We start from the raw sequence: 24,233 nt of genomic DNA on the forward strand, positions 1-24,233 counted from the left end.
TGACCATTCCCACCTGCCTAGCCAGCCTCCTCTCTCCCTACAACTGCTCACACCCTCCCCTAGCCAATGACTCTGGCCACATCAAACGGCAACATTCCAGGTGCAGGGAACAGACTGAGCACAGGCGTGGAGTTGAACAGTATAGCAATGCTTTAGCAGCGGACCAATAGGAAGTGGTCCACTGCGGAGCACCAGTGAAATATTGCCATGGATGTGTGCCCGAGCCCCGCTGCTCGGTTGAGGAATGGTGATGAAGGGATCATCAAGCCACTCTCTCTCCAAAGGGAGAGGAAAGCTGCTTCTAAAGAGCTTGCCGTTACCCACACCTGTACTCTGATGCCCTCCACTGTTTCTTTCCCCAACCTCAGCCTGCGACGGTGATCACTGGGGGCCTCACTGCAGCAGCCGGTGCCAGTGCAAAAACGGGGCTCTGTGCAACCCCATTACGGGGGCTTGCCACTGCGCTGCGGGCTTCCGGGGCTGGCGCTGCGAGGAGCGCTGTGAGCAAGGCACGTATGGTAACGACTGTCACCAGAGATGCCAGTGCCAGAACGGAGCTACCTGCGATCACGTCACGGGGGAGTGCCGCTGCTCACCCGGCTACACTGGAGCCTTGTAAGTGACTTGCTGCTGAGCAGCATAGCGGAGCCCACCCACCCTCTCTGTTCATGCTGCTGATATATTTCTGCGCTTCTGTTTCTATTGCTGCCTGAAGAGTTACTGAGGGAATAGGCCCCGAGGCCCAGTTGTGGAGATGAGCAGTGATGGCCACTAGGTGCTCCTGCTGTTTGCTGTAGAGCATCAGAGCCCAGCCAGAACCTCGGAGACAGCTTCCATGTCTTCTTTTGGCAGAGCAGAGGCAGAGAGGGCCAGGATGCTGTGCTGAATGGCAATATTTGGGGTTGTTGGGGCAGATTTGGGTTCCGCTTCGATACTCCCTCAATTGCACTCATTTTACACTATTGCCTGTTAATGATCCACGTTGTTCTGCTCTGTTAATTCGCTGGATAAAGCTGGGTGGGTTCAGTGCCTTAGAGAAGAAGGAAGGTGAAAGACGTCAGAAATAGTCCATGATGAAAGGTTAGCGGGGTTATTTAATGCCCATAGATATGTATGTTGCTTTGTGAATATGAAAGTACATATATCACATCTGTGCAGGATATGTGCACCCAGATAGTTCAATTCTTTCTGGAGAACACTAAAGCAGTTACTTAATCTCCACTACTTTATTTTGTGGGAAGGGCATTCTTCAGTTTGCTTGTATTAGCAAACAGACTAAGAGGCAGAATTTGCCAAAAAAAAGTAGGAGATAAAAAAATTTTCTTCCCTTAATGAGAAAATTACACTTGTAAGTCACAGAATTAGAACTTGAAAAAAATGTGGCTGACTAGGTAAATACTTCCTGCTGACAGTGTTAGGGCTATACAAGGAGAGCTAAGGAAAAAATTGCATTAGCCAAGAAAGTCCTGATTTTCAGAAGAATGGATGATCATCTCAGACTATTTAATTGTTAGTATTGCTTTTATGGGTTTTTATCAAGGCCACAGTTGAATAGGGATTTGGGAAACTTGCAGCAATTTAACAGGAGAGTAAAAAAGACAATTAAAGGCCTAGGGAAGAAGGTGTATTCATACAATATGGGGTGGGGGCTTGTCATTCTGAAGAAGAGAATGCTGAAAATTGATTATGAAGATTTTGTACACTAATGGGGTGATGTGTAGACATTTCAGTCTCCTTTGAGGTTAGAACAAACACACCAAATAGACTTCCAGTGTAACCCATGAGCTTTATAAAAGTTACATGGAAAGTTCCCGTCACCAGGGAGCGTGTGGCCCACGAGAGTCATCCTTGGTGCTCTCTGATAGGACAGATTCTCCTCAAATTGAAATGGTTTCATTAGAAAATATCCCCAAACATGGGAATTCCTTGGTGGTCCAGTGGTTAGGACTCCGTGCTCTTATTGCCGTGGGCCCGTGTTCAATCCCTGGTCAGGGAACTAAGATCCCACAAGCCTAGCATCGTCCCCCACCCCCCCAGTCAAAAAAGCTAATCACTCAGAAGATAACCCCAAACAAAGGGAAGGACTAGGTGACCCCTCAAAGACCCTTCCAGCCAATATGATTGATACCCTTGATGTTAATGAAATGAACAATACTGGACAGAGAAATCTGGTCTATTTTAGGGCCGTGGGTGCTGCTGTGTCTGTGAACCTAAGGGTTGTGTGGTTGGGTAAATCATGGTGTCCTTTGTCACATGTTAATCCCTCAGCTGTGAGGATCTTTGTCCCCCTGGCAAGCACGGGCTACAGTGTGAGCAGAGATGCCCCTGCCAAAATGGAGGTGTATGTCATCACGTCACTGGAGAATGCTCGTGTCCTTCTGGCTGGCTGGTAAGCTCACTTCCACCCTCCCAAAGCATCCTGTTCCAGGATACACAAGTGAAAATGCATGTGGAGGACTTTGGTACAAAAGAAAGTTACAATGATGGTTAAAGATTCCAAACTTGGAAATACCTGACCATTTCAAAGCTGGAATTTTTCAGTCCAGAGAAGGCAGAAGGTGATTAAATCCTGAACTTGAAGTGTACTAAGGGTCCTCATGGAAAAGATAGTAGGCCATCTGTCCTGCATTTCCCCTCAGGATATAAAAGGGAAATATCTTGCCTTACACATGACAGCAAGAGCTGTCAAACCCTGCAACTATTTAAATAAGCATTTTCATAATTATGCTCTATGGATCATTATTATTCTTTGGGAATATTCTCAACAGGTTAAGTGTTATGTGAAAAAGTTATTCGGTCTTATGAACCTGGAGACACGTTGAGGAAAGCCAAGTTTTCCAAGTATTGCAGAACTTCTCAGAGGTTTTAGTATGATACTTTAAGAGGAAGCTATATCTCACCACACTTCCCAAACTTTGACTGTGATACTCTGTCTTTTTTTAAATAATTAATTTATTTTAATTATTTATTTATTTATTCTTTTTGGCTGCGTTGGGTCTTTGTTGCTGTGTGCGGGCTTTCGCTAGTTGCGGTGAGCGGGGGTTACTCTTCGTTGTGGTGTGTGGCCTTCTCATTACCCTTTATGTAGTGTCTCACAGGCTTAATGTTATGTGGAATAAAAAATGTCAAAGCTGGTTTACTAAGTAGATTACTCTGAAATCAGGAAATAACATTGGTTCCTATTTCTCTGAGTTGGTTTGTGTATAAGTCTGCTTGAAGGCAGAAGAGTGAATGACTAATGTATATTTCCTTCGTTAACATACAGAAAATAAAAGAACAATTTACTTGATGATTACCTTCCATCTCCATGAACTGTAGTGAAGCTGTTCTTGCAGGGGTTCAAGTGACTTAATTGCCAAATCCAGTAACAACTCCTCTCTTCTCATTCCACTTCACTTCTCCAAAGCTTTTGACTCTGTTGCTCATCCACCTCCCTTTCCTAATCTCTTTTCCCTCCACTTCTTTGATAATCCTCTGTCCTACCTCTCTTACTAAAAATCTCTTTTCCTAATCCCCCTACTTTTACATACTGCTTTCTTACAGTATTTCCTTGGTTCCAGTCTTATCTTTCTCTTTTGTCACTATAAATCTTTTCTGGAAAGCTCATTAGGATCCATGGCTTTAACAATCATCTGCTGATTTTCCCAAACCTTAACTTTCCCTCACTTGACCACAGATGTGTATTTGATGTGTCTGCCTTAGGAGCCAGACATGGGATGGGACTGGTTTGGGATTGCCCTTGTTGTAGGCATGGAGCAAAGGAGACCTGGAGTCCACTTCCTGGTGAGAATCACGGGAAGTAAGGTTGAGTTCAAGATGTTAAGACCACTGGGACAAGTGGAAAAGAAATATCAGAACCAAGGCGAGAGCTGGAAATGGTAAGTGGGCAAGACAAGGAAGCAGAGCCTGGGGAAACTCTATGAAGCAATAGAGTCAATGGCCTTTTATTAATGCCTCATGGAGGTGAATAGGGGAGCTATTGAAGTACTACTGAGCTGGAAGCAGGCCCATCAAAGTCAGTGGTCATAGAACCAAATTTGTTGTACCCCTAATCCTTTGTTGTACCACAATTCCTTTTTTACCTTTTTTGTCCTCCAACACTTCTTTTTTAGTTGCCCAAGGTAGAAATGCTGAATTATCTTTGACTCCTTCTCTTCTTTTATTTCTTGTATTCAACCTTTTGCCAACACTGGTCATTGCTTGGTCCTTAGCAAGGGATGGATTTTGCTGGGATAGCAGAGTGTCCAGGGAGAGCTCTGTGTTCTTTGGATGAGGAGCTATAGGCATGTTACTCCTAGGATTTTGTGTAGACATTGTCTGTAGAGTTGCCTCATCTTGAGATTGAAGCTTTGTTCTTCTTCTGGGTCGGGGTGGTCATGATGTGGGATAGTGGTAACCACAAGCTTGGACCATGAGTCCCAGTAGGTGGGCAGATGGTCCTCTCCATCAGCCCAGTGGAGCCTCCCCAATACTCTGGGGCCCCTACCTTGATAGATGTTTCTTACTGAATGTTTCAGGTCATTTTTTATGTGCATAGCTGAGCTTCCAACTTACACTTCTCTTTACAACATTTTCTTTGTACAATCATCCTAGGTACTTTTCATGATGAATATATATTCCTATCACACATACACATGTATGTATTTCAACTAATAGGAATAATGTGAGCAAATAGCTTTAAGTAGGACATTAATCCTTATTTATAAACAATATTTCAACAGCATCTCTGAAGCTTATGTGGGACCATTACAAAATGTGAGTAGTTAGTCCCTGAGAGAGTGAGAATTTTCACCAGAACCCCTGCTTTTCATGGATTAACCCTTGGCATGTTATTCCTTTAGTCGTGTTAATATGTTGTGCTAGAATGGAGGGGTCAGAGCTATTTTTACATCTTTCCCCCTCACCATGTTGTGAGCTAATTAAAGGTTGTGACTTTATCTTTGATTCTCAGAGCTTAGCACAAGGCCTGGCACATAGATGATTCTCAGTTAAGCATTGATTTAAATCACCTCTCAAAGGCTTTTTCAGTTCCAAGATTCTGGAAGAAATTTCCTCATTGGTAGATAACTAGAAACCACCAGAGGAGCCTTAATTAGCACACCAACTGCCTTTGTAGATAGCCAGGAGTTAGAGGAAATGTATTTTCTTACACTACCCAGAATAAACATTTACAAAACCATCTGGTGTTCACTAGCCTCCAATATCAGAGTGCCCACAGTCTGTCTTTTTTATAGAGAAGGAGGACAAAGCAACAGCTTCCAACAAATAAAAACATTGTAAAAATTCCTGTTGCTTGGGATATGTTGTTTGCTGAAACAGTAACTCCAGTAAATAGATGATAAGCTACAAGCCCAAGTTATGTAGACGAGTGAAGGAGAAAATAGTAGAATATTTCATTGACTTATTGACAAAGTATCTTATGCTTCTCTACATAGTACTGGAATAAATATGACAGTGTCTGACAAGACAGACAGCCTCTAGGGTGAGGAGATGTGTCCAAGTTACTCTCTTGATTTTTCTCCCCAGGAAATAGGCTTTCCTATTGATCTTGGCCCAACAATGTTTGTTGAACCTGCGGAAAATAAAAGTGTATTTTCTTCTGAAATAAAATGTCTAGGTTCATTTCTGCTGAAGTATTTCTTAGGCAATGTTATCATTAATTCAGGTACAAAAAATGTCAGTCTTTTCTATGCTTCCTTTTAAGAAATAAAACCAATGATAAAGTGTAGTTTCTCTAGAACATATGGTGAAGCATTTGGATATTCCATTTGGGCCAGATGTTGTCATTTATGTAATGGATGCTCAATAAGTATTGTTGACTTACTGTACATGTAAGACACAAGGAAGAACACTTAGGAGGATTTGTAAATTCCTTAGGTTTCCATAATAATTTGATGTAACTTTATTTTTTTAATATAGGTATTTCTTAATATTACTATTCTGCCACCTATGAGTATATCTTGAGATTTAGGCTTACAATAAGTCAATTTAGAATTTCTAACACTTTCAAGATGCTGAACAGAGTGTATGTGTTCTAAAATCTCCTTTATCTAATCTTCTTGCAGCCCTGTTCCTATATCCTTCCTCCCTTTTTGTTTCCTCTCTTTTCTCCCTTCTCCTTTGGCCCTTCCCCGGCTGGAGGCCCATCTAATTTCCCAAGTCTCTTTGAATGCAGGGCACAGTGTGTGGTCAGCCTTGCCCCGAGGGTCGCTTTGGAAAGAACTGTTCACAAGAATGTCAGTGCCATAATGGAGGGACGTGTGATGCCACCACAGGCCAATGTCACTGTAGTCCCGGATACACGGGGGAACGGTAAGGGACATCCGTGTGCTTCTCTGACTGTTTGTAAAGGTGTGAAAGGAGAGCTTGGAGGGTCCAGGGAACACGTTTACTACCATTTGTCTGTGACTATTCTGTAATCGTCCAAGAAGCATCTGTAAGGTATCAGTGTGTTTGACAGATTCCTTCCCAATTCAGTGCATAGAAACTGGATCATAGACAGCAATGGTGAATTGAAGATATTATATTTTATTTTAAAAAAATAATAAAATATCAGAACCCATGATGGATGAGTTCTATACAGTTAAGCGTTTAGGACAGCCACTTCAAGCACCAATACTTTTTTTTTTTTTTTTTTTTTTTTTTTTTTTTTTTTTTTTTTTTTTTGTGGTACGCAGGCCTCTCACTGCTGTGGCCTCTCCCGTTGCGGAGCACAGCCTCCCGACGCACAGGTTCAGCGGCCATGGCTCACGGGCCCAGCCGCTCATGGCATGTGGGATCCTCCCAGACCGGGGCACGAACCCATGTCCCCTACATTGGCAGGTGGACTCTCAACCACTGCGCCACCAGGGAAGCCCAAGTACCAATATTTTTTACATTTTAAAGATTTTTGGATAGATTTATTTTAAAATGGGATGTGTACTTAGGTATCTTTAAAAAGTATGTCAGTCATAAAGTTACCTTCTTATGATGCTGTGTGCTCTTAAGAATAGCAGTCGTTTGTTTTTCTGATATTGAACTGCATGAGCTGCTTGTGTATTTTGGAGATTAATCCTTTGTCAGTTGCTTTGTTTGCAAATATTTTCTCCCATTCTGAGACTGGTCTTTTCATCTTGCTTATGGTTTCCTTTGCTGTGCAAAAGCTTTTAAGTTTCATTAGGTCCCATTTGTTTATTTTTGGTTTTATTTCCATTTCTCTAGGAGAGGAGATGAAGTGAGAGAGTGGCATGGACATATATATACACTACCAAATGTAAAATAGATAGCTAGTGGGAAGCAGCCACATAACACAGGGAGATCAGCTCAGTGCTTTGTGACCACCTAGAGGGGTGGGATAGGGAGGGTGGGAGGGAGATGCAAGAGGGAGGAGATGTGGGAGCATGTGTGTATGTATAACTGATTTAGTTTGTTGTAGAGGGAAAACTAACACACTATTGTAAAACAATTATACTCCAATAAAGATGTTAAAAAAAAAAAAAAAAAGAAGAATAGCAGTCGTTTCATTGTGCAGTGCTGATAGAGTAAGACCCCGTGGGACTCACAGGGCTCTCTGGTCACACGTGATGCTCGTGTGGTGCATGGTTTTTACTGCTTTATGGTTTACCCACTGCTTGTCCTTTTTTGTGTTAGGTGGTAAAGTGTTAACCTATAGTGCTTTCACAGCTTCTAATTAATTAGCTCTTTAATCTGTTGCATTCTGGAAGACTTGATAACCAAGCTTGCTAGATGTGTGTGTAAAATTAGAGAAAGAGGCTTGAGAGGCAGAAGAGTATAATAGCCAAAAACAAAGATTTTGGAACCCGTGTCCTTGAAAACATCCTAATCTATAATGTTCAAATAAATAACTGTACTTTCCTCTAGGGTTGTTATAAAGATTAAATGAGTACATTAAAGCATTTAGAACAGTGCTGAAACTTGCAGATATTAGCTATTATTGTAGTGGAATGATTTCTATGAGCTGTATAAATACTAGCGATTATTAATTTGAGTGATGTCTAGAAACTATATTGATACTAGGTATCACTATTTTTTTGGTGTTATCTGTGAATTAAGAATTCCTTTAACCTTCCTCTCTAATTTTTTTCTTTCTAAAATTCTGGTCTAATTTTATGACTTTTAATAAGATACTGTAGGCTGTTCCCCCCCCCACACACTTAGACTCTGCACTTCCTTATTAAATTTATTTATAAGTATTTTGTAATTTTTGAAAAATCCCATTTAATTTTTTAATTGGATATTTCTGGATAAAGAAGAGCTTGCCTTTGAATATTTTTTTATTTAGCCACTCTACCAAACTTCTTAGTTAATTCTCATGTTATTTTTAGCAAATACTATGGTTATTTTATCATCTACAAATAAAGACAAGTTAGGCTTTTCTTTTCAAGATTTGTAATGATTATTTCATTTTCTTGAGTTGTTGCATTAATTTAAACCTCTGAATGAATGTTGACAAATAGAGGTAATAGTGGGAATTCCTGTCTTCTTCCTAATTATATTGGAAATGGCTCCAGTATAGTTTCATGTTTGTTACTGTCTTTTTCATGCTTCAGTAGTTTTTTTTTTAAGATTTTTTTTGATGTGGATCATTTTTAAAATCTTTATTGCACTTGTTACAATGTTGCTTCTGTTTTATGTTTTGGTTTTTTGGCCACGAGGCATGTGCGATCTTAGCTCCCTGACCAGGGATCGAACCTGTACCCCCTGCATTGGAAGGTGAAGTCTTAACCACTGGACCACCAGGGAAGTCCCCTTGAGTAGTTTTTTTTTTTTTAATTCCTATTTTTATTAGGAACTTTTGTTAGTAGTATGTGTTTAATTTCATTAAAGACTTTTCCATCTTTTGTTAATGTAAGTACATATTTTCCTTAGTTTTTTTATGTTATGAATTATTGACACCTTTAGCACATGGTTTTTACAACATGTAATTGGGCTACTCAGAAAGATTTTGTGCCCTACATCCTAGTTTATGATTGTATTTTGGAAAATGACATTGTTAGATGAGTTCTGGATCCGTGTGGCATTAACATCTTAATATAGAAAGATGAGTCAGGAAAGGAGAGGTATGGGACCAAGCAGAACCCTAAATAATAGTTCTGTGTAATATTTTTGGACCCTAAAATTTTAAATGTAATGGTTTTCTTGCCCTGTAGGGATTTAAGTCTCAAATTCAAGGAAACACAAAATCAACAAACATACAGGCTGGCTTATACTCATCTTATTTAGAATACAGGGAAGGGGGATAACAGCTAATTTTCAGGTGAGTTTTAGATTTGAGACAAAGCTGGCAAAGAGCTAGAGAAAGAGAAGGAAAGTGAAGAGGGAACTTGCTTGTTCACTTGTTTTTATAACTGTTGTTTTTCCAATGAACTGATGACATGACTCCTGTTCTCAATTCTGCTCTCACTATCTGGGTTCAAGAGTTAACACACATGCAGACACACACACACAACGCAATGACAACACGCACATTTGTCATCGTGAAAGGGAAACAATAAGTGGTTATAGAACAATCTGTGGCAGGAGGTGTGGGGAAGGCAACCCAAAGGCCTGGGGACTTGCCATTTCCCCTATTTTGAGAAGTCAGTGAAACTTGATCACTGAGGTCAGGCCATAGGGAAGCAGGTACCACCGCAGGCAGCTGGCCCAGAGTGTACCCAGGATGTGGGGACGGCCCTCCCAGCCAGAGAGAAAACAGAACAAACAAAACGGGCACCTTGTAAGCAGGCAGAGCAGATCATGGGATGCCCCCATAATAGGCTGTAGGATTTGTGGGACGATTGAGAGGACAGCGTGGTGAGGAAATCTCATGCGGCACAGCCAAGTATGAGTGGAGAGAGCATGGCTTTCAGATCCTCACAAAAATTCTTCTGAAGGGGTTAAAAGAGTGTTCTTAATGCTGATGGGTTGTCGTGGCATCACAGCACTGTGGCCTTTGATGGCCTAGCATGAGTCCATGTACATAATTGGTGCTCCTTACGCGTTAGCTGAGTGGAGAGATCCGTGGATCAGTTATGGACTCTGTTAAGGTGAAGCCCGAGATAGTCCTGCTGCGCTGTCTTCTGTATCACCCTGAAAGTGAAGAAGAATGTGGGCCAAAGGAGGTGAAGTCCAAAATTGGAGACAGGAATTGGGGGATGCAAAACTGGGCTTCAATGGAGGAACTCTTTCCTGCTTCTGGGATTGTGGAAAAGTTGGCTCTTTCCCAGTGTCCTTTATATTTCCCCAGAGCAGCAGTTCTAGATGTTTGAAAGGTAGGCAGCCGATCTATTGATCCCAGTTTAATGAGGAATGTGATTCTTTCACACTAAATCATGGTTTGGCCCAATTATTCAGGTCACTCTTGCAGGGCCATGCTCAAAAGGACAAAGGAGAAAAAGGAAGCTGGCACCCCTAATGTGCTAACTCACTTCCTTTTCCATAAGTTCACAGTGAGATGCAATTTGATAATCAAAATGATATTCAAACAAGCCTGTGACCCTCATTGGTTTGGGTATTGGTGTCATGTTTTATTAGGTTATCTCTACTTAATGCTTGTCCATTTTCCCCATTTCCAGGGTATTATTCAAAATCTAAAAAAATAAAATAGGAACTTCACATTTTCATATTTCTACTATGGCCAATATTTATTGCTATATTTTTATCTGCCTCTCTGCCATCTCTCCTAAGAAAATATTTCCTCTTTTAATGACTTCTAAGATTACTTTTCTTATTCCACATGGGACCATAAAAGCAATATTAAGGGCATAAAATTTGTTAGGAAATGATGCTTCTTTTAAAAAAAGGAGCCCAAAAAGGAGATAAGACTGCTTGACAAAGACTTTTAATTCAGCCAATGAGAAGCGTGTAAGTTACTTCATGATCGCATTTATTTTTAAGGTGGAAAATACCTATCATTTTGGTGTGGTAGGTGGAAGCAGACATAACTACTATTAACAGGATTCTCTTACAAGTACAACATTGACAAAAAAGAAGTGGGAAGGTAAACCAAACTTTACTGGCTACTTTAGTAAGTAAAATTCAAATGGCTTTTTGCCATTTAAAACAGAAACTCAGTATGTTTAAGTATATGTTAGAAAGGTAAATATGGGTCAGGCCCAGCTATTATGGATTTTGTTTTCTCAGAGAGAAGGAAGTCTCTGCCAAGATAGGATAGAATAGACACACTGCTCCCCTGTCATTTGGTGGCAGACATTTTTCCATGCTTCACATTTCTATCCTGTTCCCCACTTTTAGAGCTGTGCTTTTTCCTGAGTTAAAATCCTGGAGTCCAAAGCATAACATTTGGGTTTCTTTTAGTGATATTATTTACCTTGAGCATAACTTTTTTTTTTTTTTCTGGTACTGCCTTGCAAGGACATCTGGACAGACAGGTTGCCCACCTGTCTTGCCAGCCTTTAGTGGAGCCATGAGGAGGCCCAATGATTGTCCTATAGCATTTCTTTCTCCAAAGTTTACATCTCTAAGGAGTAAACTAAGTGACTTGGCTTAGCAAAGCTTCTTACAAGTTAAAAATAGAGTACCTTTAAAAAATAGTCTGGTCTAAAAATAGGTTTACTCATGTGTAACTTTGCAGCACACATCTGATTTTTGCTAAATAAACTTGATTCAATTACTCCAGAACTTTACTAATGCTTTGTTGAGTGGTTGATTTGAAGACTGCCATTGACAAGCCTAAAGATGTCTAGAGTCTGTGAAACCAAATTTGCAAGAGGCCCTTTTCCCTAAATACATGCCAGAACCAGAGTTAAGGAGAAAAATATCAAAGGGTTTTCAAGATTTATCCTCTGTACTTAAATAGAATCCCATCCAGCCTTGGTATCGTTAGTCCTCACACCCTATCATTAAAATTATGCAAAGCCTTGAGGAAAATGTTTGCTTTTCAGTCTCTTTGCTGTTGCTTTGAAGTCTGCTTGGATTCATTATCATGCATTTGCCCTCGCCCTGTACCCATTTGAAAAAATGCAGTGCTGACCTACATTTTGGACTCTGGGTCTGGCATGACTTGAGAGCCACATGGGGATTGGCTGCTGAGACTCACAGAGGGTACCCTGCTTATGGCAGCGCTCCGGGTAGGCGAGACCCCGGCTTCCTCTCCCTTGGCAGAAAGGGCTCCTTCTGCTACAGAAAGTACCATCAAGTCACCTTGCCTGGTCAGGAAGAAACTTGGCTGGCCCGATAGCTAGTCTTGCATTCCATGGAGCCATGATGATTTTCTCTTCTCAATTCCCTCCAGCAACTCAGCTTCCCACCAGATCCAACTTAACCTAGAGCATATCCTTATGCCAGGACCACACTGTTAGGCCATTTTTTAAAAGACAATAAAGTAAATTTTCTTTCTTACTATTTAGTAGCCCTTCTTCCCAACAGAGGACAAAACCCCATTTAATAAAAATTTTGTGTTCGAGAACTCCCAGCATCTCTACCGTCTCCTGGCAGGAGTTCCCCAGGTTGAAGTTGAGGACACCTGATTTCAGTAGCTCAGACTTTCCCAAATCTAAGGAGGACTTTGTTTATTTAGTTACATAACTTTCTAAATGAGGAGCAATGATTGCCATTCAGCTTTGAAAAGAGCAGACACATGGCTGAAATTAAAAATTAATGTCAACGTGAAAGCCAAGAGAATTAATATTTTGTTTCAAGTTTGCTACAAAGTTTTCTCTTTGAAATGGGGGAAGCATATATCTTATTTTATTTTAATTGAAGATAGGTAATTTACAATGTTGTATTAGTTTCAGGTGTACAGCGATGTGATTATACAGATTCTTTTTCAGATTCTTTTCCATTTTAGGTTATTAAAAGATACTGAGGGCTTCCCTGGTGGTGCAGTGGTTGAGAGTCTGCCTGCCGATGCAGGGGACATGGGTTCGTGCCCCGGTCCGGGAAGATCCCACATGCCGCGGAGCGTCTGGGCCCGTGAGCCATGGCCGCTGAGCCTCCGCGTCCGGAGCCTGTGCTCCGCAACCGGAGAGGCCACAACAGTGAGAGGCCCGCGTACCGCAAAAAAAAAAAAAAAAAAAAAAAAAAAAAAGATATTGAGTATAGTTCCCTGTGCTATACAGGAGGTCCTTGTTGTTTACCTATTTTGTATATAGTGGTGTGTACCTGTTAATCCCAAACTCCTAATTTATCTCCCCCTGTCCACTACCCCCTTTGGTAACGATAAGTTTGTTTTCTATGTCTGTGAGTCTGTTTCTGTTTTGTAAATGAGTTCATTTGTGTCATTTGTTTAGATTCTACATATAAGTGGTGTATGACGTTTGTCTTTGTCTGACTTACTTAATGTGATCATCTCTATGTCCATCCATGTTGCTGCAAATGGTATTATTTCTTTCTTTTTTAGAGAAAGCATATATTTTAATTTCCTAATGATGGGCTGGGACTAACACTAGGGCAGTTCATTTTCTCCCTTTCCTGGTATCTTCTAAAATGCTATGTATGCCTTTAGCAAGGACTAGGTGTAAAACATGCTTTTCATCCCAAGCTCATAATTTTATTTTGTTTTTGTTTTTGCTATTTCTTTAAACAGGTCATACTACTGTTACTACTATAATTTATCTTAATGCTTTTCATATCTGTAATGGTACAATTACCAAAAAAATGTCAAATCCATAAAGGATATCATTGTAAACGTAACAAAGCCTATCTGAATCATCTGTTTATTTTCACAAGGCACTGACTAATCTATCTTATGCTCTCGCCTCCTGCATGACAGGTGCCAGGATGAGTGTCCCGTTGGCACCTACGGAGTTCGCTGTGCAGAGACCTGCCAGTGTGTCAATGGAGGGAAGTGTTACCACGTGAGCGGCTCCTGCCTCTGCGAAGCAGGCTTTGCTGGCGACCGCTGTGAGGCGCGCCTGTGTCCAGAAGGGCTCTATGGCATCAAATGTGACAAGTGGTGTCCCTGCCACCTGGACAACACTCATAGGTGAGTGTCAGCTGCCCCTGGAATGAAGTGTCCTATTAAAGTTTTCACTGCAGTGTCCACTATTTAGAAGGAGGGATCGGCAGAGAGATTTCCACCCTGAGACCCTTCTTGCCTCTGGGTCATCCAGGGCAGGAACCACTAAGTAAATGGAAGTCTTTTCCACTTAATGGAACAAGTCAGAAGTGCTAAAATTGTTAGATGGCCGTAGATGGATATGAAACCCTATTCTCTATTAGTGGCCGCCAGAAAATATTAAACTTGCTGAGGTTAGTAGAATGTATCCCTAAGAGAGGGATTTTGTGACATTCCCTTAGAAGCAAAGATACAATGAGAGACATAGGTTAAGCCCAGTTTAGTATGTAAAACTATCACAAAATGATTCCCACTGCAGCCTCTTTTACTTGACATCTGCCTAGCCAGGAAGAGCACTGGTGGAAGTTTTGTGACAGTGTGTCACATGTAGTTGTCACATGTGAGATATGTGTTCAGAATTGATTACTTGGACATAGAATTCACAGGGATCTTTTGGCTCAAAAATTTCTCGAAGAATTTATGAACAGGAAACCAAGATCCCACCCACTTTTCTGTACCTTGTCTGCCCCTGAAAATATCTATCCAACCGTTTCTTCCTCTCCCTCCCCCAAGGACCAGATACATATCACTTAAAATTCTGGGCCTCGTTTGCATACTGCTGGAAAAGTTGAGTTTGAGAAAAATGCAGTGCATTATATAGCAGTTCAGATGATACCAGAATTACCTTTATTTGCATTCAGCACAACTGTTACTTCATTTATGCTTCTGAAAGGTAACTTGTGACCACATCAAATCTCAAATGCACAAAACTTAAAAGTAAATAGAAGCCTGTAGTTTGGTCTCTTCTGTAAACCATTGTTGGGAGCCAAAAAAAAAAAAAAAAAAGGACTTTGCACTGTGTGTGTGCTGAAATACATTTTAGTGGGACATATCAAAGAAGTGCATTCTTAATGTGTCTCAAGCAACTTAGTAAGCTACTTTAGTCAACTTCTGGTTTTCTTCATTGGAAAATATTGCCACTCTTTACATGACAGTTTGGGGATAAAAATGAATAATCTCTGCAGGATTTTGTTTTTGTTTTTCAACTCTTTAATGTTGAAGGAGCTGGCAGGATTAGGGACAAGTCATGAGTTTGGCTCATTAGTTTGGCTCAAGTCATTAGTAATGGCTAAGGACTTTTTAATACCAGTGTGCTGTTTCATTGTATACAGATGCAGCCTGAAATCAAATAGATTAATAAACCTATACAAAGGATCTCTGCTATGAGAAGAATTGGAGAAGAAGAGGAAATGTTGATTTTGTTGGAATTAGTTACCATAGTAGTAGTTGCAGGGTGCAAGTGGACAGTTATTAGGTTGATGTCAGTACCATATAATTTTGACATAGGTCATGTGTACCTAAGCACATATGCTTTAACAAACAAGTACATGAACTTATTTGATAGTCACATAGATCAAAAGAACACTAAAATCTGTCTAATAATGTATAACAAATAATCAGAAGATTAAAAAACCGTTAGCCTATGAAGTGGCTTCCCTAAATAATGAAAGCTATATTTTTTTAAATTAACTTGTACAAATTTCTGTTAAGACCGGTTGAATGTTGATTATATGACTCTGTCTTTTTGTTTTGTTTTTGTTTTTTTGTGTAGTACGCGGGCCTCTCACTGCTATGGCCTCTCCCGTTGTGGAGCACAGGCTCCGGACGCGCAGGCCCAGTGGCCATGGCTCACAGGCCCAGCCACTCCGCGGCACGTGGGATCCCCCCAGACCCGCGTCCCCTGCATCAGCAGGCAGACTCCCAACCACTGTGCTACCAGGGAATCCCTGACTCTGTCTTTTTGAATTCACAGTTGAAGCCACTCATCTATTCTTATATCTTGAGCTTCTATGTAAAATTCCTAGAAACACAAGGTTCCCTTTGAACCAAAAGGCATAAAATCTTTGTATTAATTGAAAGTCTAACTTACCATTTAATCAGGCAAGAATGTAGCTCGCTATTGCATAATACATGATGTATATTTATCCTAAAAGTCTTTGTCATAATTAATGAAATAACTAATGCAATGCACACTATCAGTTTACAGTGTATTTAGGTAAATTTTTAGTTCTGTGGATATGTACGTATTGACATATATTGAAGCCCTATATTTGAGTAAGGGTTTGTATCAGTTAGGTTTGTTGCATTAAAAAAAAAAATAACCTTCCCTAAACTTAGTGGTCTAAAACAACAATTATTTGTTACCTGATGATTTTTTGCTTGATTCTTTGGGCTGGGCTCAGCTTGGTGGTTGTTCTGCTGGTCTGCCTATGTTCAGCTGGAAGGTCAACTAGAGGCTGGAATTCCTGGAATTCCTCACTGGAATTCCTCACTCACAAGTCTAGCATTTAGCTGGGTGATGGGAGTGACTGAGCCATATGTCCCCAACATCTAGCAAGTTAGCCTGGGCTTCTGTAAGTGGTGACTGGCTTCCAACAGCAGCAAGAGACAGAGCAAGCCCCAACATGCAAACACTTTTCAAACCTTTGGTTATTGTCATGTTTGCTAATGTCCTTTTAGACAAAGCAGGTAACACAACCAAGTCCAGATTTGTTACACTCAACCTCTTAGTAGGAGGAGTTACAAAGTGTTTGTAGCCATTTTTATTTTGCAAGCTATCGTAAGGTTGAAATGAATTTAAATATATTTACAAGTGATATTAGTATTTTAAATTACAGCACTGTTATAGAGCCTAAGGACACTCTCTGTGAACTGGACTTCTTAAAAATAACTTTTATAGTGGAAATGATTTTGAACAGGAAAACAAAATTCAAGATTCGCTGAGATTCCACATGGGATATGTATATTAGCTCTTGTTAATAAGGACATTTTGGGCTTCCCTGGTGGCGCAGTGGTTGAGAGTCTGCCTGCTGATGCAGACATGGGTTTGTGCCCCGATCCGGGAAGATCCCACATGCCGCGGAGCGGCTGGGACCGTGAGCCATGGCCGCTGAGCCTGTGCGTCCAGAGCCTGTGCTCTGCAACGGGAGAGGCCACAGCAGTGAGAGACCCACGTACCACAAAAAACAACAACAACAACAAACAAAAAAACAAAAATGACATTTAATAGCTGTGGGCAATCAGGGTGTGCCTATTTGCAAATGCCACCTAATTGTCATATATTTGAGCATGAATAATATCTAAGGAAATGAATAAAAGGAAGTTCAATGATTCATTCTAGTTTAGCCAATATTATATGGGATACCTGTAATAATTTAACTCTTAAACTGAAAAACTTTACTAGAATATTTTTATCTAGTTATATAGGTGTAAAAAATGGTAGATATTCCTATCTGTGTTTAATCTGATTTTCATATTACACAAAACAATCCGTTCTTTAGAAAGAAATCAGGTAGGAGGATATTACCCTTCAACCTCCACTCTGCTGCTCTAACAACAACATGTAAATCTCATTACCAATTAAGCTGCCTGCATGAGAACCCATCAAATGCCTCCAAAGTGCTCTGGCTTCCTACATATAATTACAAATTGCAGAATACTAATTTTGGTGTCAATCAATTTGAGAACCAGTGTGCTGCACTAATACTCAGTGGGGGGCATTGAATATCAATTTCTCTGCCTGCCTCTAGCTTAGTTCAATTCCCTGTCCCCAAATTGTCTATTCTGCTTAACATTTATATCTATACCATGAATATTATTTTCTACTTTTTAATGTAGAATAATATTTTCTACCAAAAGATGTCCTTTTTTAAAATAGTATCTTAAGGTGAACTACTTTAACCAATCCATCACTTGGAATATTTCTTTTCTTTTTGTCATATGTAGGGCCTTTCTAAGATAAACTTAAATTTGTCCGTGCTTCTTGCACAATACAAGCTTTTATTGGTCCTGCTAACCCTTTTATCCTTGCAGTTTTAAATTTTAAATTTTAGCCATTCTTTTTCATATATAGAGCCCTCCTAGCAGGCTGCTATCAAACTCCCTTTTCCTTTGGTGTGAAAACAAAGAAAGAAATCTGGGTTCAAGTTTGATTCTGCCACTACCTGTGCAAGACTTTGAATAAATTCCTCCTTCCAGGTCTCTCTTCCCTCATTTATAAAATGGAATCATACCTAACACTGTGAGCATTAAATGAAATCATGCACATGGATTGCTTAGCATGGTGTTAGCATACATTCAGTGCTAGTCTGTGCATCCACTTACAATATTGTCATAAATGTCACTTAAGTGACTGTCCCCTGCAATTAATGGTGATTCCTTTTAAGTCATAAATTTGACATTTAAAAAACTAATTTTAGGGGAAATCTGGCCTTTTTATGCAGACATACAGATTATAATTTAACATTGCTGGATGACTTGGAGAGATCAGGGGAAGCAGATTCGTGTGGGAAAGCACGATCCCTGGAGTCAGACCCCGCCACACATCAACTGTGACAGTTTCACTTGTTCACTCAATCAGTGCTTATGGTGGGCTACTGTGTCCACGGCCAGGTGACAAAACACCCTGAATTCTTGTCCTCATGGAGCTGGAAGTCTAGAGGGGAAAGAAGACAGGGGAAGGATTATAAAAATAAACATAAGATTACAGATTGTGATAAGTGAGATGAGCAGGGTGCAATGAAAGAGAATAATAGGAGAGATCTAACTGAAACATGAGTGGTCATGGGAGGCCTCTCTAAGTAAGAGAGATTTAAGCTGAGCCTGGAAGGAGAAGACGGAGAGAGCTAGGCCAGGAGTGGGGAGACAGCATTCCTGGCATATGGAATAGCCCATGTGAAGCCCTTAAGTTGAAAAACCTCAATGCTCTTACAAACTAAAAGAAATCTATTGCGGTTGAACATAGTAATAAAGAGAGAATAACGATGAAAGAAGAGGTCGGAAAGAAGGTAGTAGCCAAATAATGAAGGCCTATGGGCTATATTTAGGGTCATCATATATCTGGTGACACAGGAACTGTTTAGTTTAGGCCTATTGCCCTAATGTAATTATTAGTAACTCCCTCTTCACTCTTAAAAATGTCTTGGTTAGACAATAAATAATCTTCACTCTAGCTGTATTAAACAGTATGGATTTTATTCTGAGTGTAGGCTTCAAAGGGAGTCTTTGAAGAGTTTTAAGGAAAATGATACCATATGATCTACTTTTTAGGTGATGAGGCATGAGTGAATGCAGGGAAGAAAGTCACAAGGCTATTCAGGAGTGTAGGAGACAGATGACCTTGCCTTGGAGTAGGATGGTGACACTGAAGATAGAGTGATGTGGATAGATTCAAGACATATTTTGGAGTTAGAATGGTTAGGTCCTAGTGATGAAGTCCATATGGGAGATGAGGGAGAAGGAGTTGTCAAGAATAACTATGAGGTTTTTAGCTTAAACCAATGAGTGGCTGGTGGTGCCATTACTTCAGTGGAAAGCAGTTGAAAGGAAACACTGAGTGAGGAATGAAGAAAGGGAAGAACCAGAGCTCTGTGTTTGATGGTTAAATTTGAGAAGCCATGGAGATGCCAGGTATTTTGTGCAAGGATAAATAGCAGATAAGTAGATCTGAGTAGTTCTAAGTTGATTTGAGATTCAAACTCATGTCTTATGAGTCCAAATCTTATGTACCCAAGAAACTGTCTTAAAAGTAGAGTTGTGCTTAAATATTTCTTCCTGCCATGTTTCCTGAGTAATGCTTGTGACGGATGCCTATGCCTTTGCTTCTGGGCACTTAGTTGCAATAGGGGCCTAAAAGTATATTTAAATAAATTTCTAAAAATGAGTAACAAACTATCTAACCCACAGGCCTTTTCTTTAAGAAAAAGAGATAGGAAATGAGATTATGGGGTGTGGCTGAGACCCTCACTTGACAGATTAGGATGTTAGGCACAGGGAGGTTATGTATTTTCACTAATGTTGATCAGGTAGTGGGAGAGCTAGAATTTACAGCCTCAGTCTTCACCACTTCCAGGCCATGGTTCTTTGCAGAAAATCTGTGAACAGTCCTCTGGTGAGAGGTCATTTAGCAAATGTCTGGATGAAACAGTGGGTTTTGTTGTTGGCCTGAGTTAAGGGGAGGGTTTTATCTCCATCAGGGGAGAAAGACCATCTTCAACAGTCTTTCAGTTGTGAGCAGAGCTAGTTTGATTGTTCAGATTTTCCTTTGGCGAGAAGCACATGTGTTTTGAGCGTTACAGAGCACCCTGTTGTGTGAGCCTCGCTAACCCGTGCCTCTTAGTGCAGCTGATGTGTCCATTTGCTATGGAGTGACAGCTGGCTGACCGGACCATCAATGCGACTGCTGTTTCAGGTAGAGACAGCTGCTTCGCCACCAGGTATGGGGAGCCGAGAGAGGAAATAGACTGAAAAGGTCGCTGCTTCTGGAGTTCCTTGGACATCACTCTGGTGAACTGACTTGGTAGTGTTCATTGGATGGAGTTCTTTAGACAGTCTCATCTAGTTGACATCTTGTCAAATTAGTGCTTTCACTTTACAAAAATTAAAATGAGTTTCAGACAAAATGACACAGTTGTTTAGAGTCATCCTTCTAGAACATGATGCTGATTTCATGCAACATTTGTGGTACCAATCAGGTTTCAGCCGATTAATTAAATCATAGCAAGACTGGGAATTAAGTTTAAATTATTGTGCATGGAATTACACACACATTTAATGATCATGGCTAAAGCAACATTTGCACGGGCCTTGGGTGTCATGTTTACCCAAGAGTGACTTGCTCCTTTCATCCACGTCTCTCAGCTGTCACCCCATGTCTGGAGAGTGTGCCTGCAAGCCAGGCTGGTCAGGACTCTACTGTAATGAGACATGTTCTCCTGGATTCTACGGGGAAGCTTGCCAACAGATCTGCAGCTGCCAAAATGGGGCTGACTGTGACAGTGTGACAGGAAAGTGCACCTGTGCCCCAGGATTCAAAGTGAGTGGCTTGGGCTGTGGAGGAAGGAGATAAGGGGTGCAACTTGGAGCATATTGATACCACGATTTATATGACCTTTTCTGAAGTCCAATGAATGTGCTAAAAATCAATTGCATCATTAACAAGAAAGAAAATAAAGAGAAAAGTAATAATAAGAGATATAAGTAATTACCTGAGAATGATGACTGGGCAAGCTGGTGAAACTATAAAGTGGCATTAATATTTAATTAATATATGTCATGAAGTAAGATGTATTTTAATTATTCATTACGGAATTATTTTATCATGTTTTATAGGTAGCAAAGAAATTTTCCAAGTAGGATATGTATTATTGTCAACTGTTTTTGTTTTAATTCCATGTGATTTGAAGGCGCATACTACATCAAGTTAGCATTTATTATATATTAATATCCAAGGATTAGTAGTATATAAGTTTTTCAGTCCCTTTGAGAATCTAGACCTTTCAAATATGCCTATAAGCTAACAGAGAAGAATTTTGCCTAGTTTCCAGGATTTCTTAGCAACAGATCAGAAATTTTTGTTTTGAAGGAAAATGGGTTGTTCTTGAGTTATTTTCTCCCTTTTTAAAGAGAACATTAAACTGTGAAGAATGTTGATGATTACTCCAGAGCACATAATATAGAATGAGTGGGTCATAAAGTCTCAGAGCTGAGATCTTTACAGGATTTTCTAACCTGTGTCACAGTTCTTTGGTTGAGCCCTTGAATTATCCTTAAGAGTCTTTTCTGTTTTTGAAGGAGGGTGACCTCCAGTCACCTTTGGTAACCAACTTCTATGCTTCACGCTCCCTGTCAGATAATAAATTGAATCATGCTGCTGGCTGAGTGTGTTCTATTCCTTTGCCTCACCCACTAATGATATTACATATTATACAAGGCATCTAGGAAGCATTGCAATTTAATGTATAGTTCATATTTATGTTTATTGACAGTAATTGTACAGCTACAGTTTGTTGTTCTATATCTACTTGTCTGAGCAAGGACAGAGGGTTTTGAATTATATTTGCTACCAAGGAAAACTATTGAAGGCAGCAGGCTCTTTTTGGGTCCTATTCAATACTGTATCCTAAATATAGGCCAGCTGGCATTGCCCTTGAATCTGTACAATTAGTATAGTGGTGACGTTATAACATCTCTTAAAAATACAGTGTGTTAAAATTAGAGAGGGACTGTAATTAGCATGGACAAGATATATTTTTGTTTATTTGTGTTGGCCTTATTTCATGTGGTAAAATTGCATGCATTTTCCTATTTGCACCCATCTAGGGAATTGACTGCTCTACCCCATGCCCTCTGGGAACCTATGGGATAAATTGTTCCTCTCTCTGCGGCTGTAAAAACGATGCTCTCTGCTCTCCTGTGGATGGGTCTTGTACTTGCAAAGCAGGTGAGTGGGTGAATGAGTCTGTTACCTGATCCTAGTCCTGTTAACTCCTAAAGGCACAGGAAAGAAACTTTAACTAGGATTCTAGCTCCAGCTGTGCAGAAATACGGTGCCTGGACTCAGCAAGACCCTTATCCAGGGAGAGCTCTCCTGCTTTCGTGAGTCAAAGGGAGAGGCTCACATGAGATGATTATCTCTGAAGTCCCTGCCAGCTCCAAAAGTCTGTGAGTCTCTGTGCTTTGGTGAAGAGTAAGCAAGCAGACATGTGTCCATTCCCCTAAATTGATTGGCCTGGAGTCCTGACAAGAAATGCAGCCAAGCACCTGATTGTACGTGGGGGCCGGATCGTGTTTATTCACAGTTGCTGCAGCAGCCGGGATCCTGGATACTCATTGTTCATGGTTCATGGGCTCCTGCTTTAAAGATGGGGTTGTTCTTTCAAACACAAACTTTCCTTCTCCCTCTCATATAAATATTTCATTTGCTGACCTGAACAAAACTCAGCCCCCCACAATGTGCTTCACTGTGCATTAGATAGTGAGTGATGTACGTTGTGCATCTTCACTTCATCGCTCTACCCCCAGTAGCCCGGCAGTGCTTCTCAGTGCTGGCATCCTTGACAGCTGTGCGGGTACTTTAGTTCATTTCTGGTAGAGGCTTTACATGGCAGAGCCAGTGCTCCCTGAGCTGTGGCAGGGCCACTTCTGTGCACCTCTGAGATGTTTCTAAGGTGAAGAGTGGCTTGGAAAGACTGGGCAGAGCTCCCTGCTGCCTTTGTTTGCTCATGTGCCCTGGCACTCTTGTCGTGGCAGGCTGGCACGGGGTGGACTGCTCCATCAGCTGTCCCAGTGGCACATGGGGCTTTGGCTGTAACTTAACATGCCAGTGCCTCAACGGCGGAGCCTGCAACACCCTGGATGGGACCTGCACCTGTGCACCTGGATGGCGCGGGGAGAAATGTGAATTTCCCTGCCAGGTATGACCCAACTGGGAGGGCCGGGAGGAGCTGATGCCAGAGGGTTAGCTCATTTTTGCAGACTTCATGATTTAAAGTGCCTGATTGTGAACCAAACCATAGTGACTACTAGAAGAATTGGGGTGTTTCAACTCAGACTGGATACAGGATGGGAAAAGGAATAGATGTGGAAATTAGGCAGCTTTGTGAGAATCCCTTCCTTCCTCTCTCTCCTGGTTCCTGCCACCATTCCCCTCTGTTTTCTCTATTCTAATATACCCATATCTTCATGGCAGTCAGTCACCAGCATTTGTCAAACATCCAGTGTATGCCTGTCAACTCTCCAAATATTGTGTTTCCATTATAATGGAAATCCTCCAGGCTTTGGGGTGGAAAGTGACAGGACATTGAAAGGGGGGTGGTGATGTTGTCACAGAAAGCCTCAGTGAGGTGGTGAAAGGTTTGGAAACAGCCGCCTTTTAACACAGGTATCTCTGAAGTCACACAAATCTCCATAGATTTCCATGGTTCAAGGCTGACTCTGTTCCCTTGACCTACTTTGGAGACACCCATCATCAGAACCCCTGTGCCGAGTCTGCCGCAGGCCAACAGAGTGGGCAATGGGTAGTGCATTCTGTAGTAACAGCCCATTCCACTTGCTTCCTCTCACGCACGGGGCTAGTTTCCTTCCCTCTTTTCCATTGCTCTTTCTCCCTATGCTCCCGAGCCGTTAAGCATTCTCTCAGTGGTATGTGTTCTCTGCCTCCCGGGGATCATCTGATAGTGAGGTGACACCATGACCCCATGAACTGGCCCCCTCGAGGGGGGCCTTCCACAGAGCGCTTTTCTCCCTGGGCTTCCTCCTCATTAAGTGCAGCCCATTTGGCAGCTAGAGAGCATCTCACCGGGGGCTATTCCATGCCCTCCAAACCCCTAAGGCAAAGTGAAGCTAACTTTGTCCACCAGTGAACAGATTATCAGTGCTCTGAGATGGGCTTGAAGAT

General features: G+C 41.1%; 1 protein-coding gene across 10 annotated transcripts in view; it reads left to right on the plus strand.

Moving 5' to 3' along the window:
• Positions 1-24,233, plus strand: part of MEGF10 (multiple EGF like domains 10) — a 376,760-nt gene that overhangs the window by 316,137 nt on the left and 36,390 nt on the right. For all 10 annotated transcript variants that reach the window (XM_067031512.1, XM_067031510.1, XM_067031511.1 and 7 more), the window contains 7 exons: positions 369-615; positions 2,269-2,389; positions 6,176-6,312; positions 13,712-13,924; positions 20,696-20,870; positions 22,157-22,277; positions 23,087-23,250. In XM_067031512.1, coding sequence (XP_066887613.1) covers positions 369-615; positions 2,269-2,389; positions 6,176-6,312; positions 13,712-13,924; positions 20,696-20,870; positions 22,157-22,277; positions 23,087-23,250 — 1,178 coding nt within the window. The remainder of the gene's footprint in view (positions 1-368; positions 616-2,268; positions 2,390-6,175; positions 6,313-13,711; positions 13,925-20,695; positions 20,871-22,156; positions 22,278-23,086; positions 23,251-24,233) is intronic.

The sequence above is a fragment of the Kogia breviceps genome, chromosome 4 (genome assembly GCF_026419965.1).
Source record: "Kogia breviceps isolate mKogBre1 chromosome 4, mKogBre1 haplotype 1, whole genome shotgun sequence".
In the NCBI taxonomy this organism is placed as follows: domain Eukaryota; kingdom Metazoa; phylum Chordata; class Mammalia; order Artiodactyla; family Physeteridae; genus Kogia; species Kogia breviceps.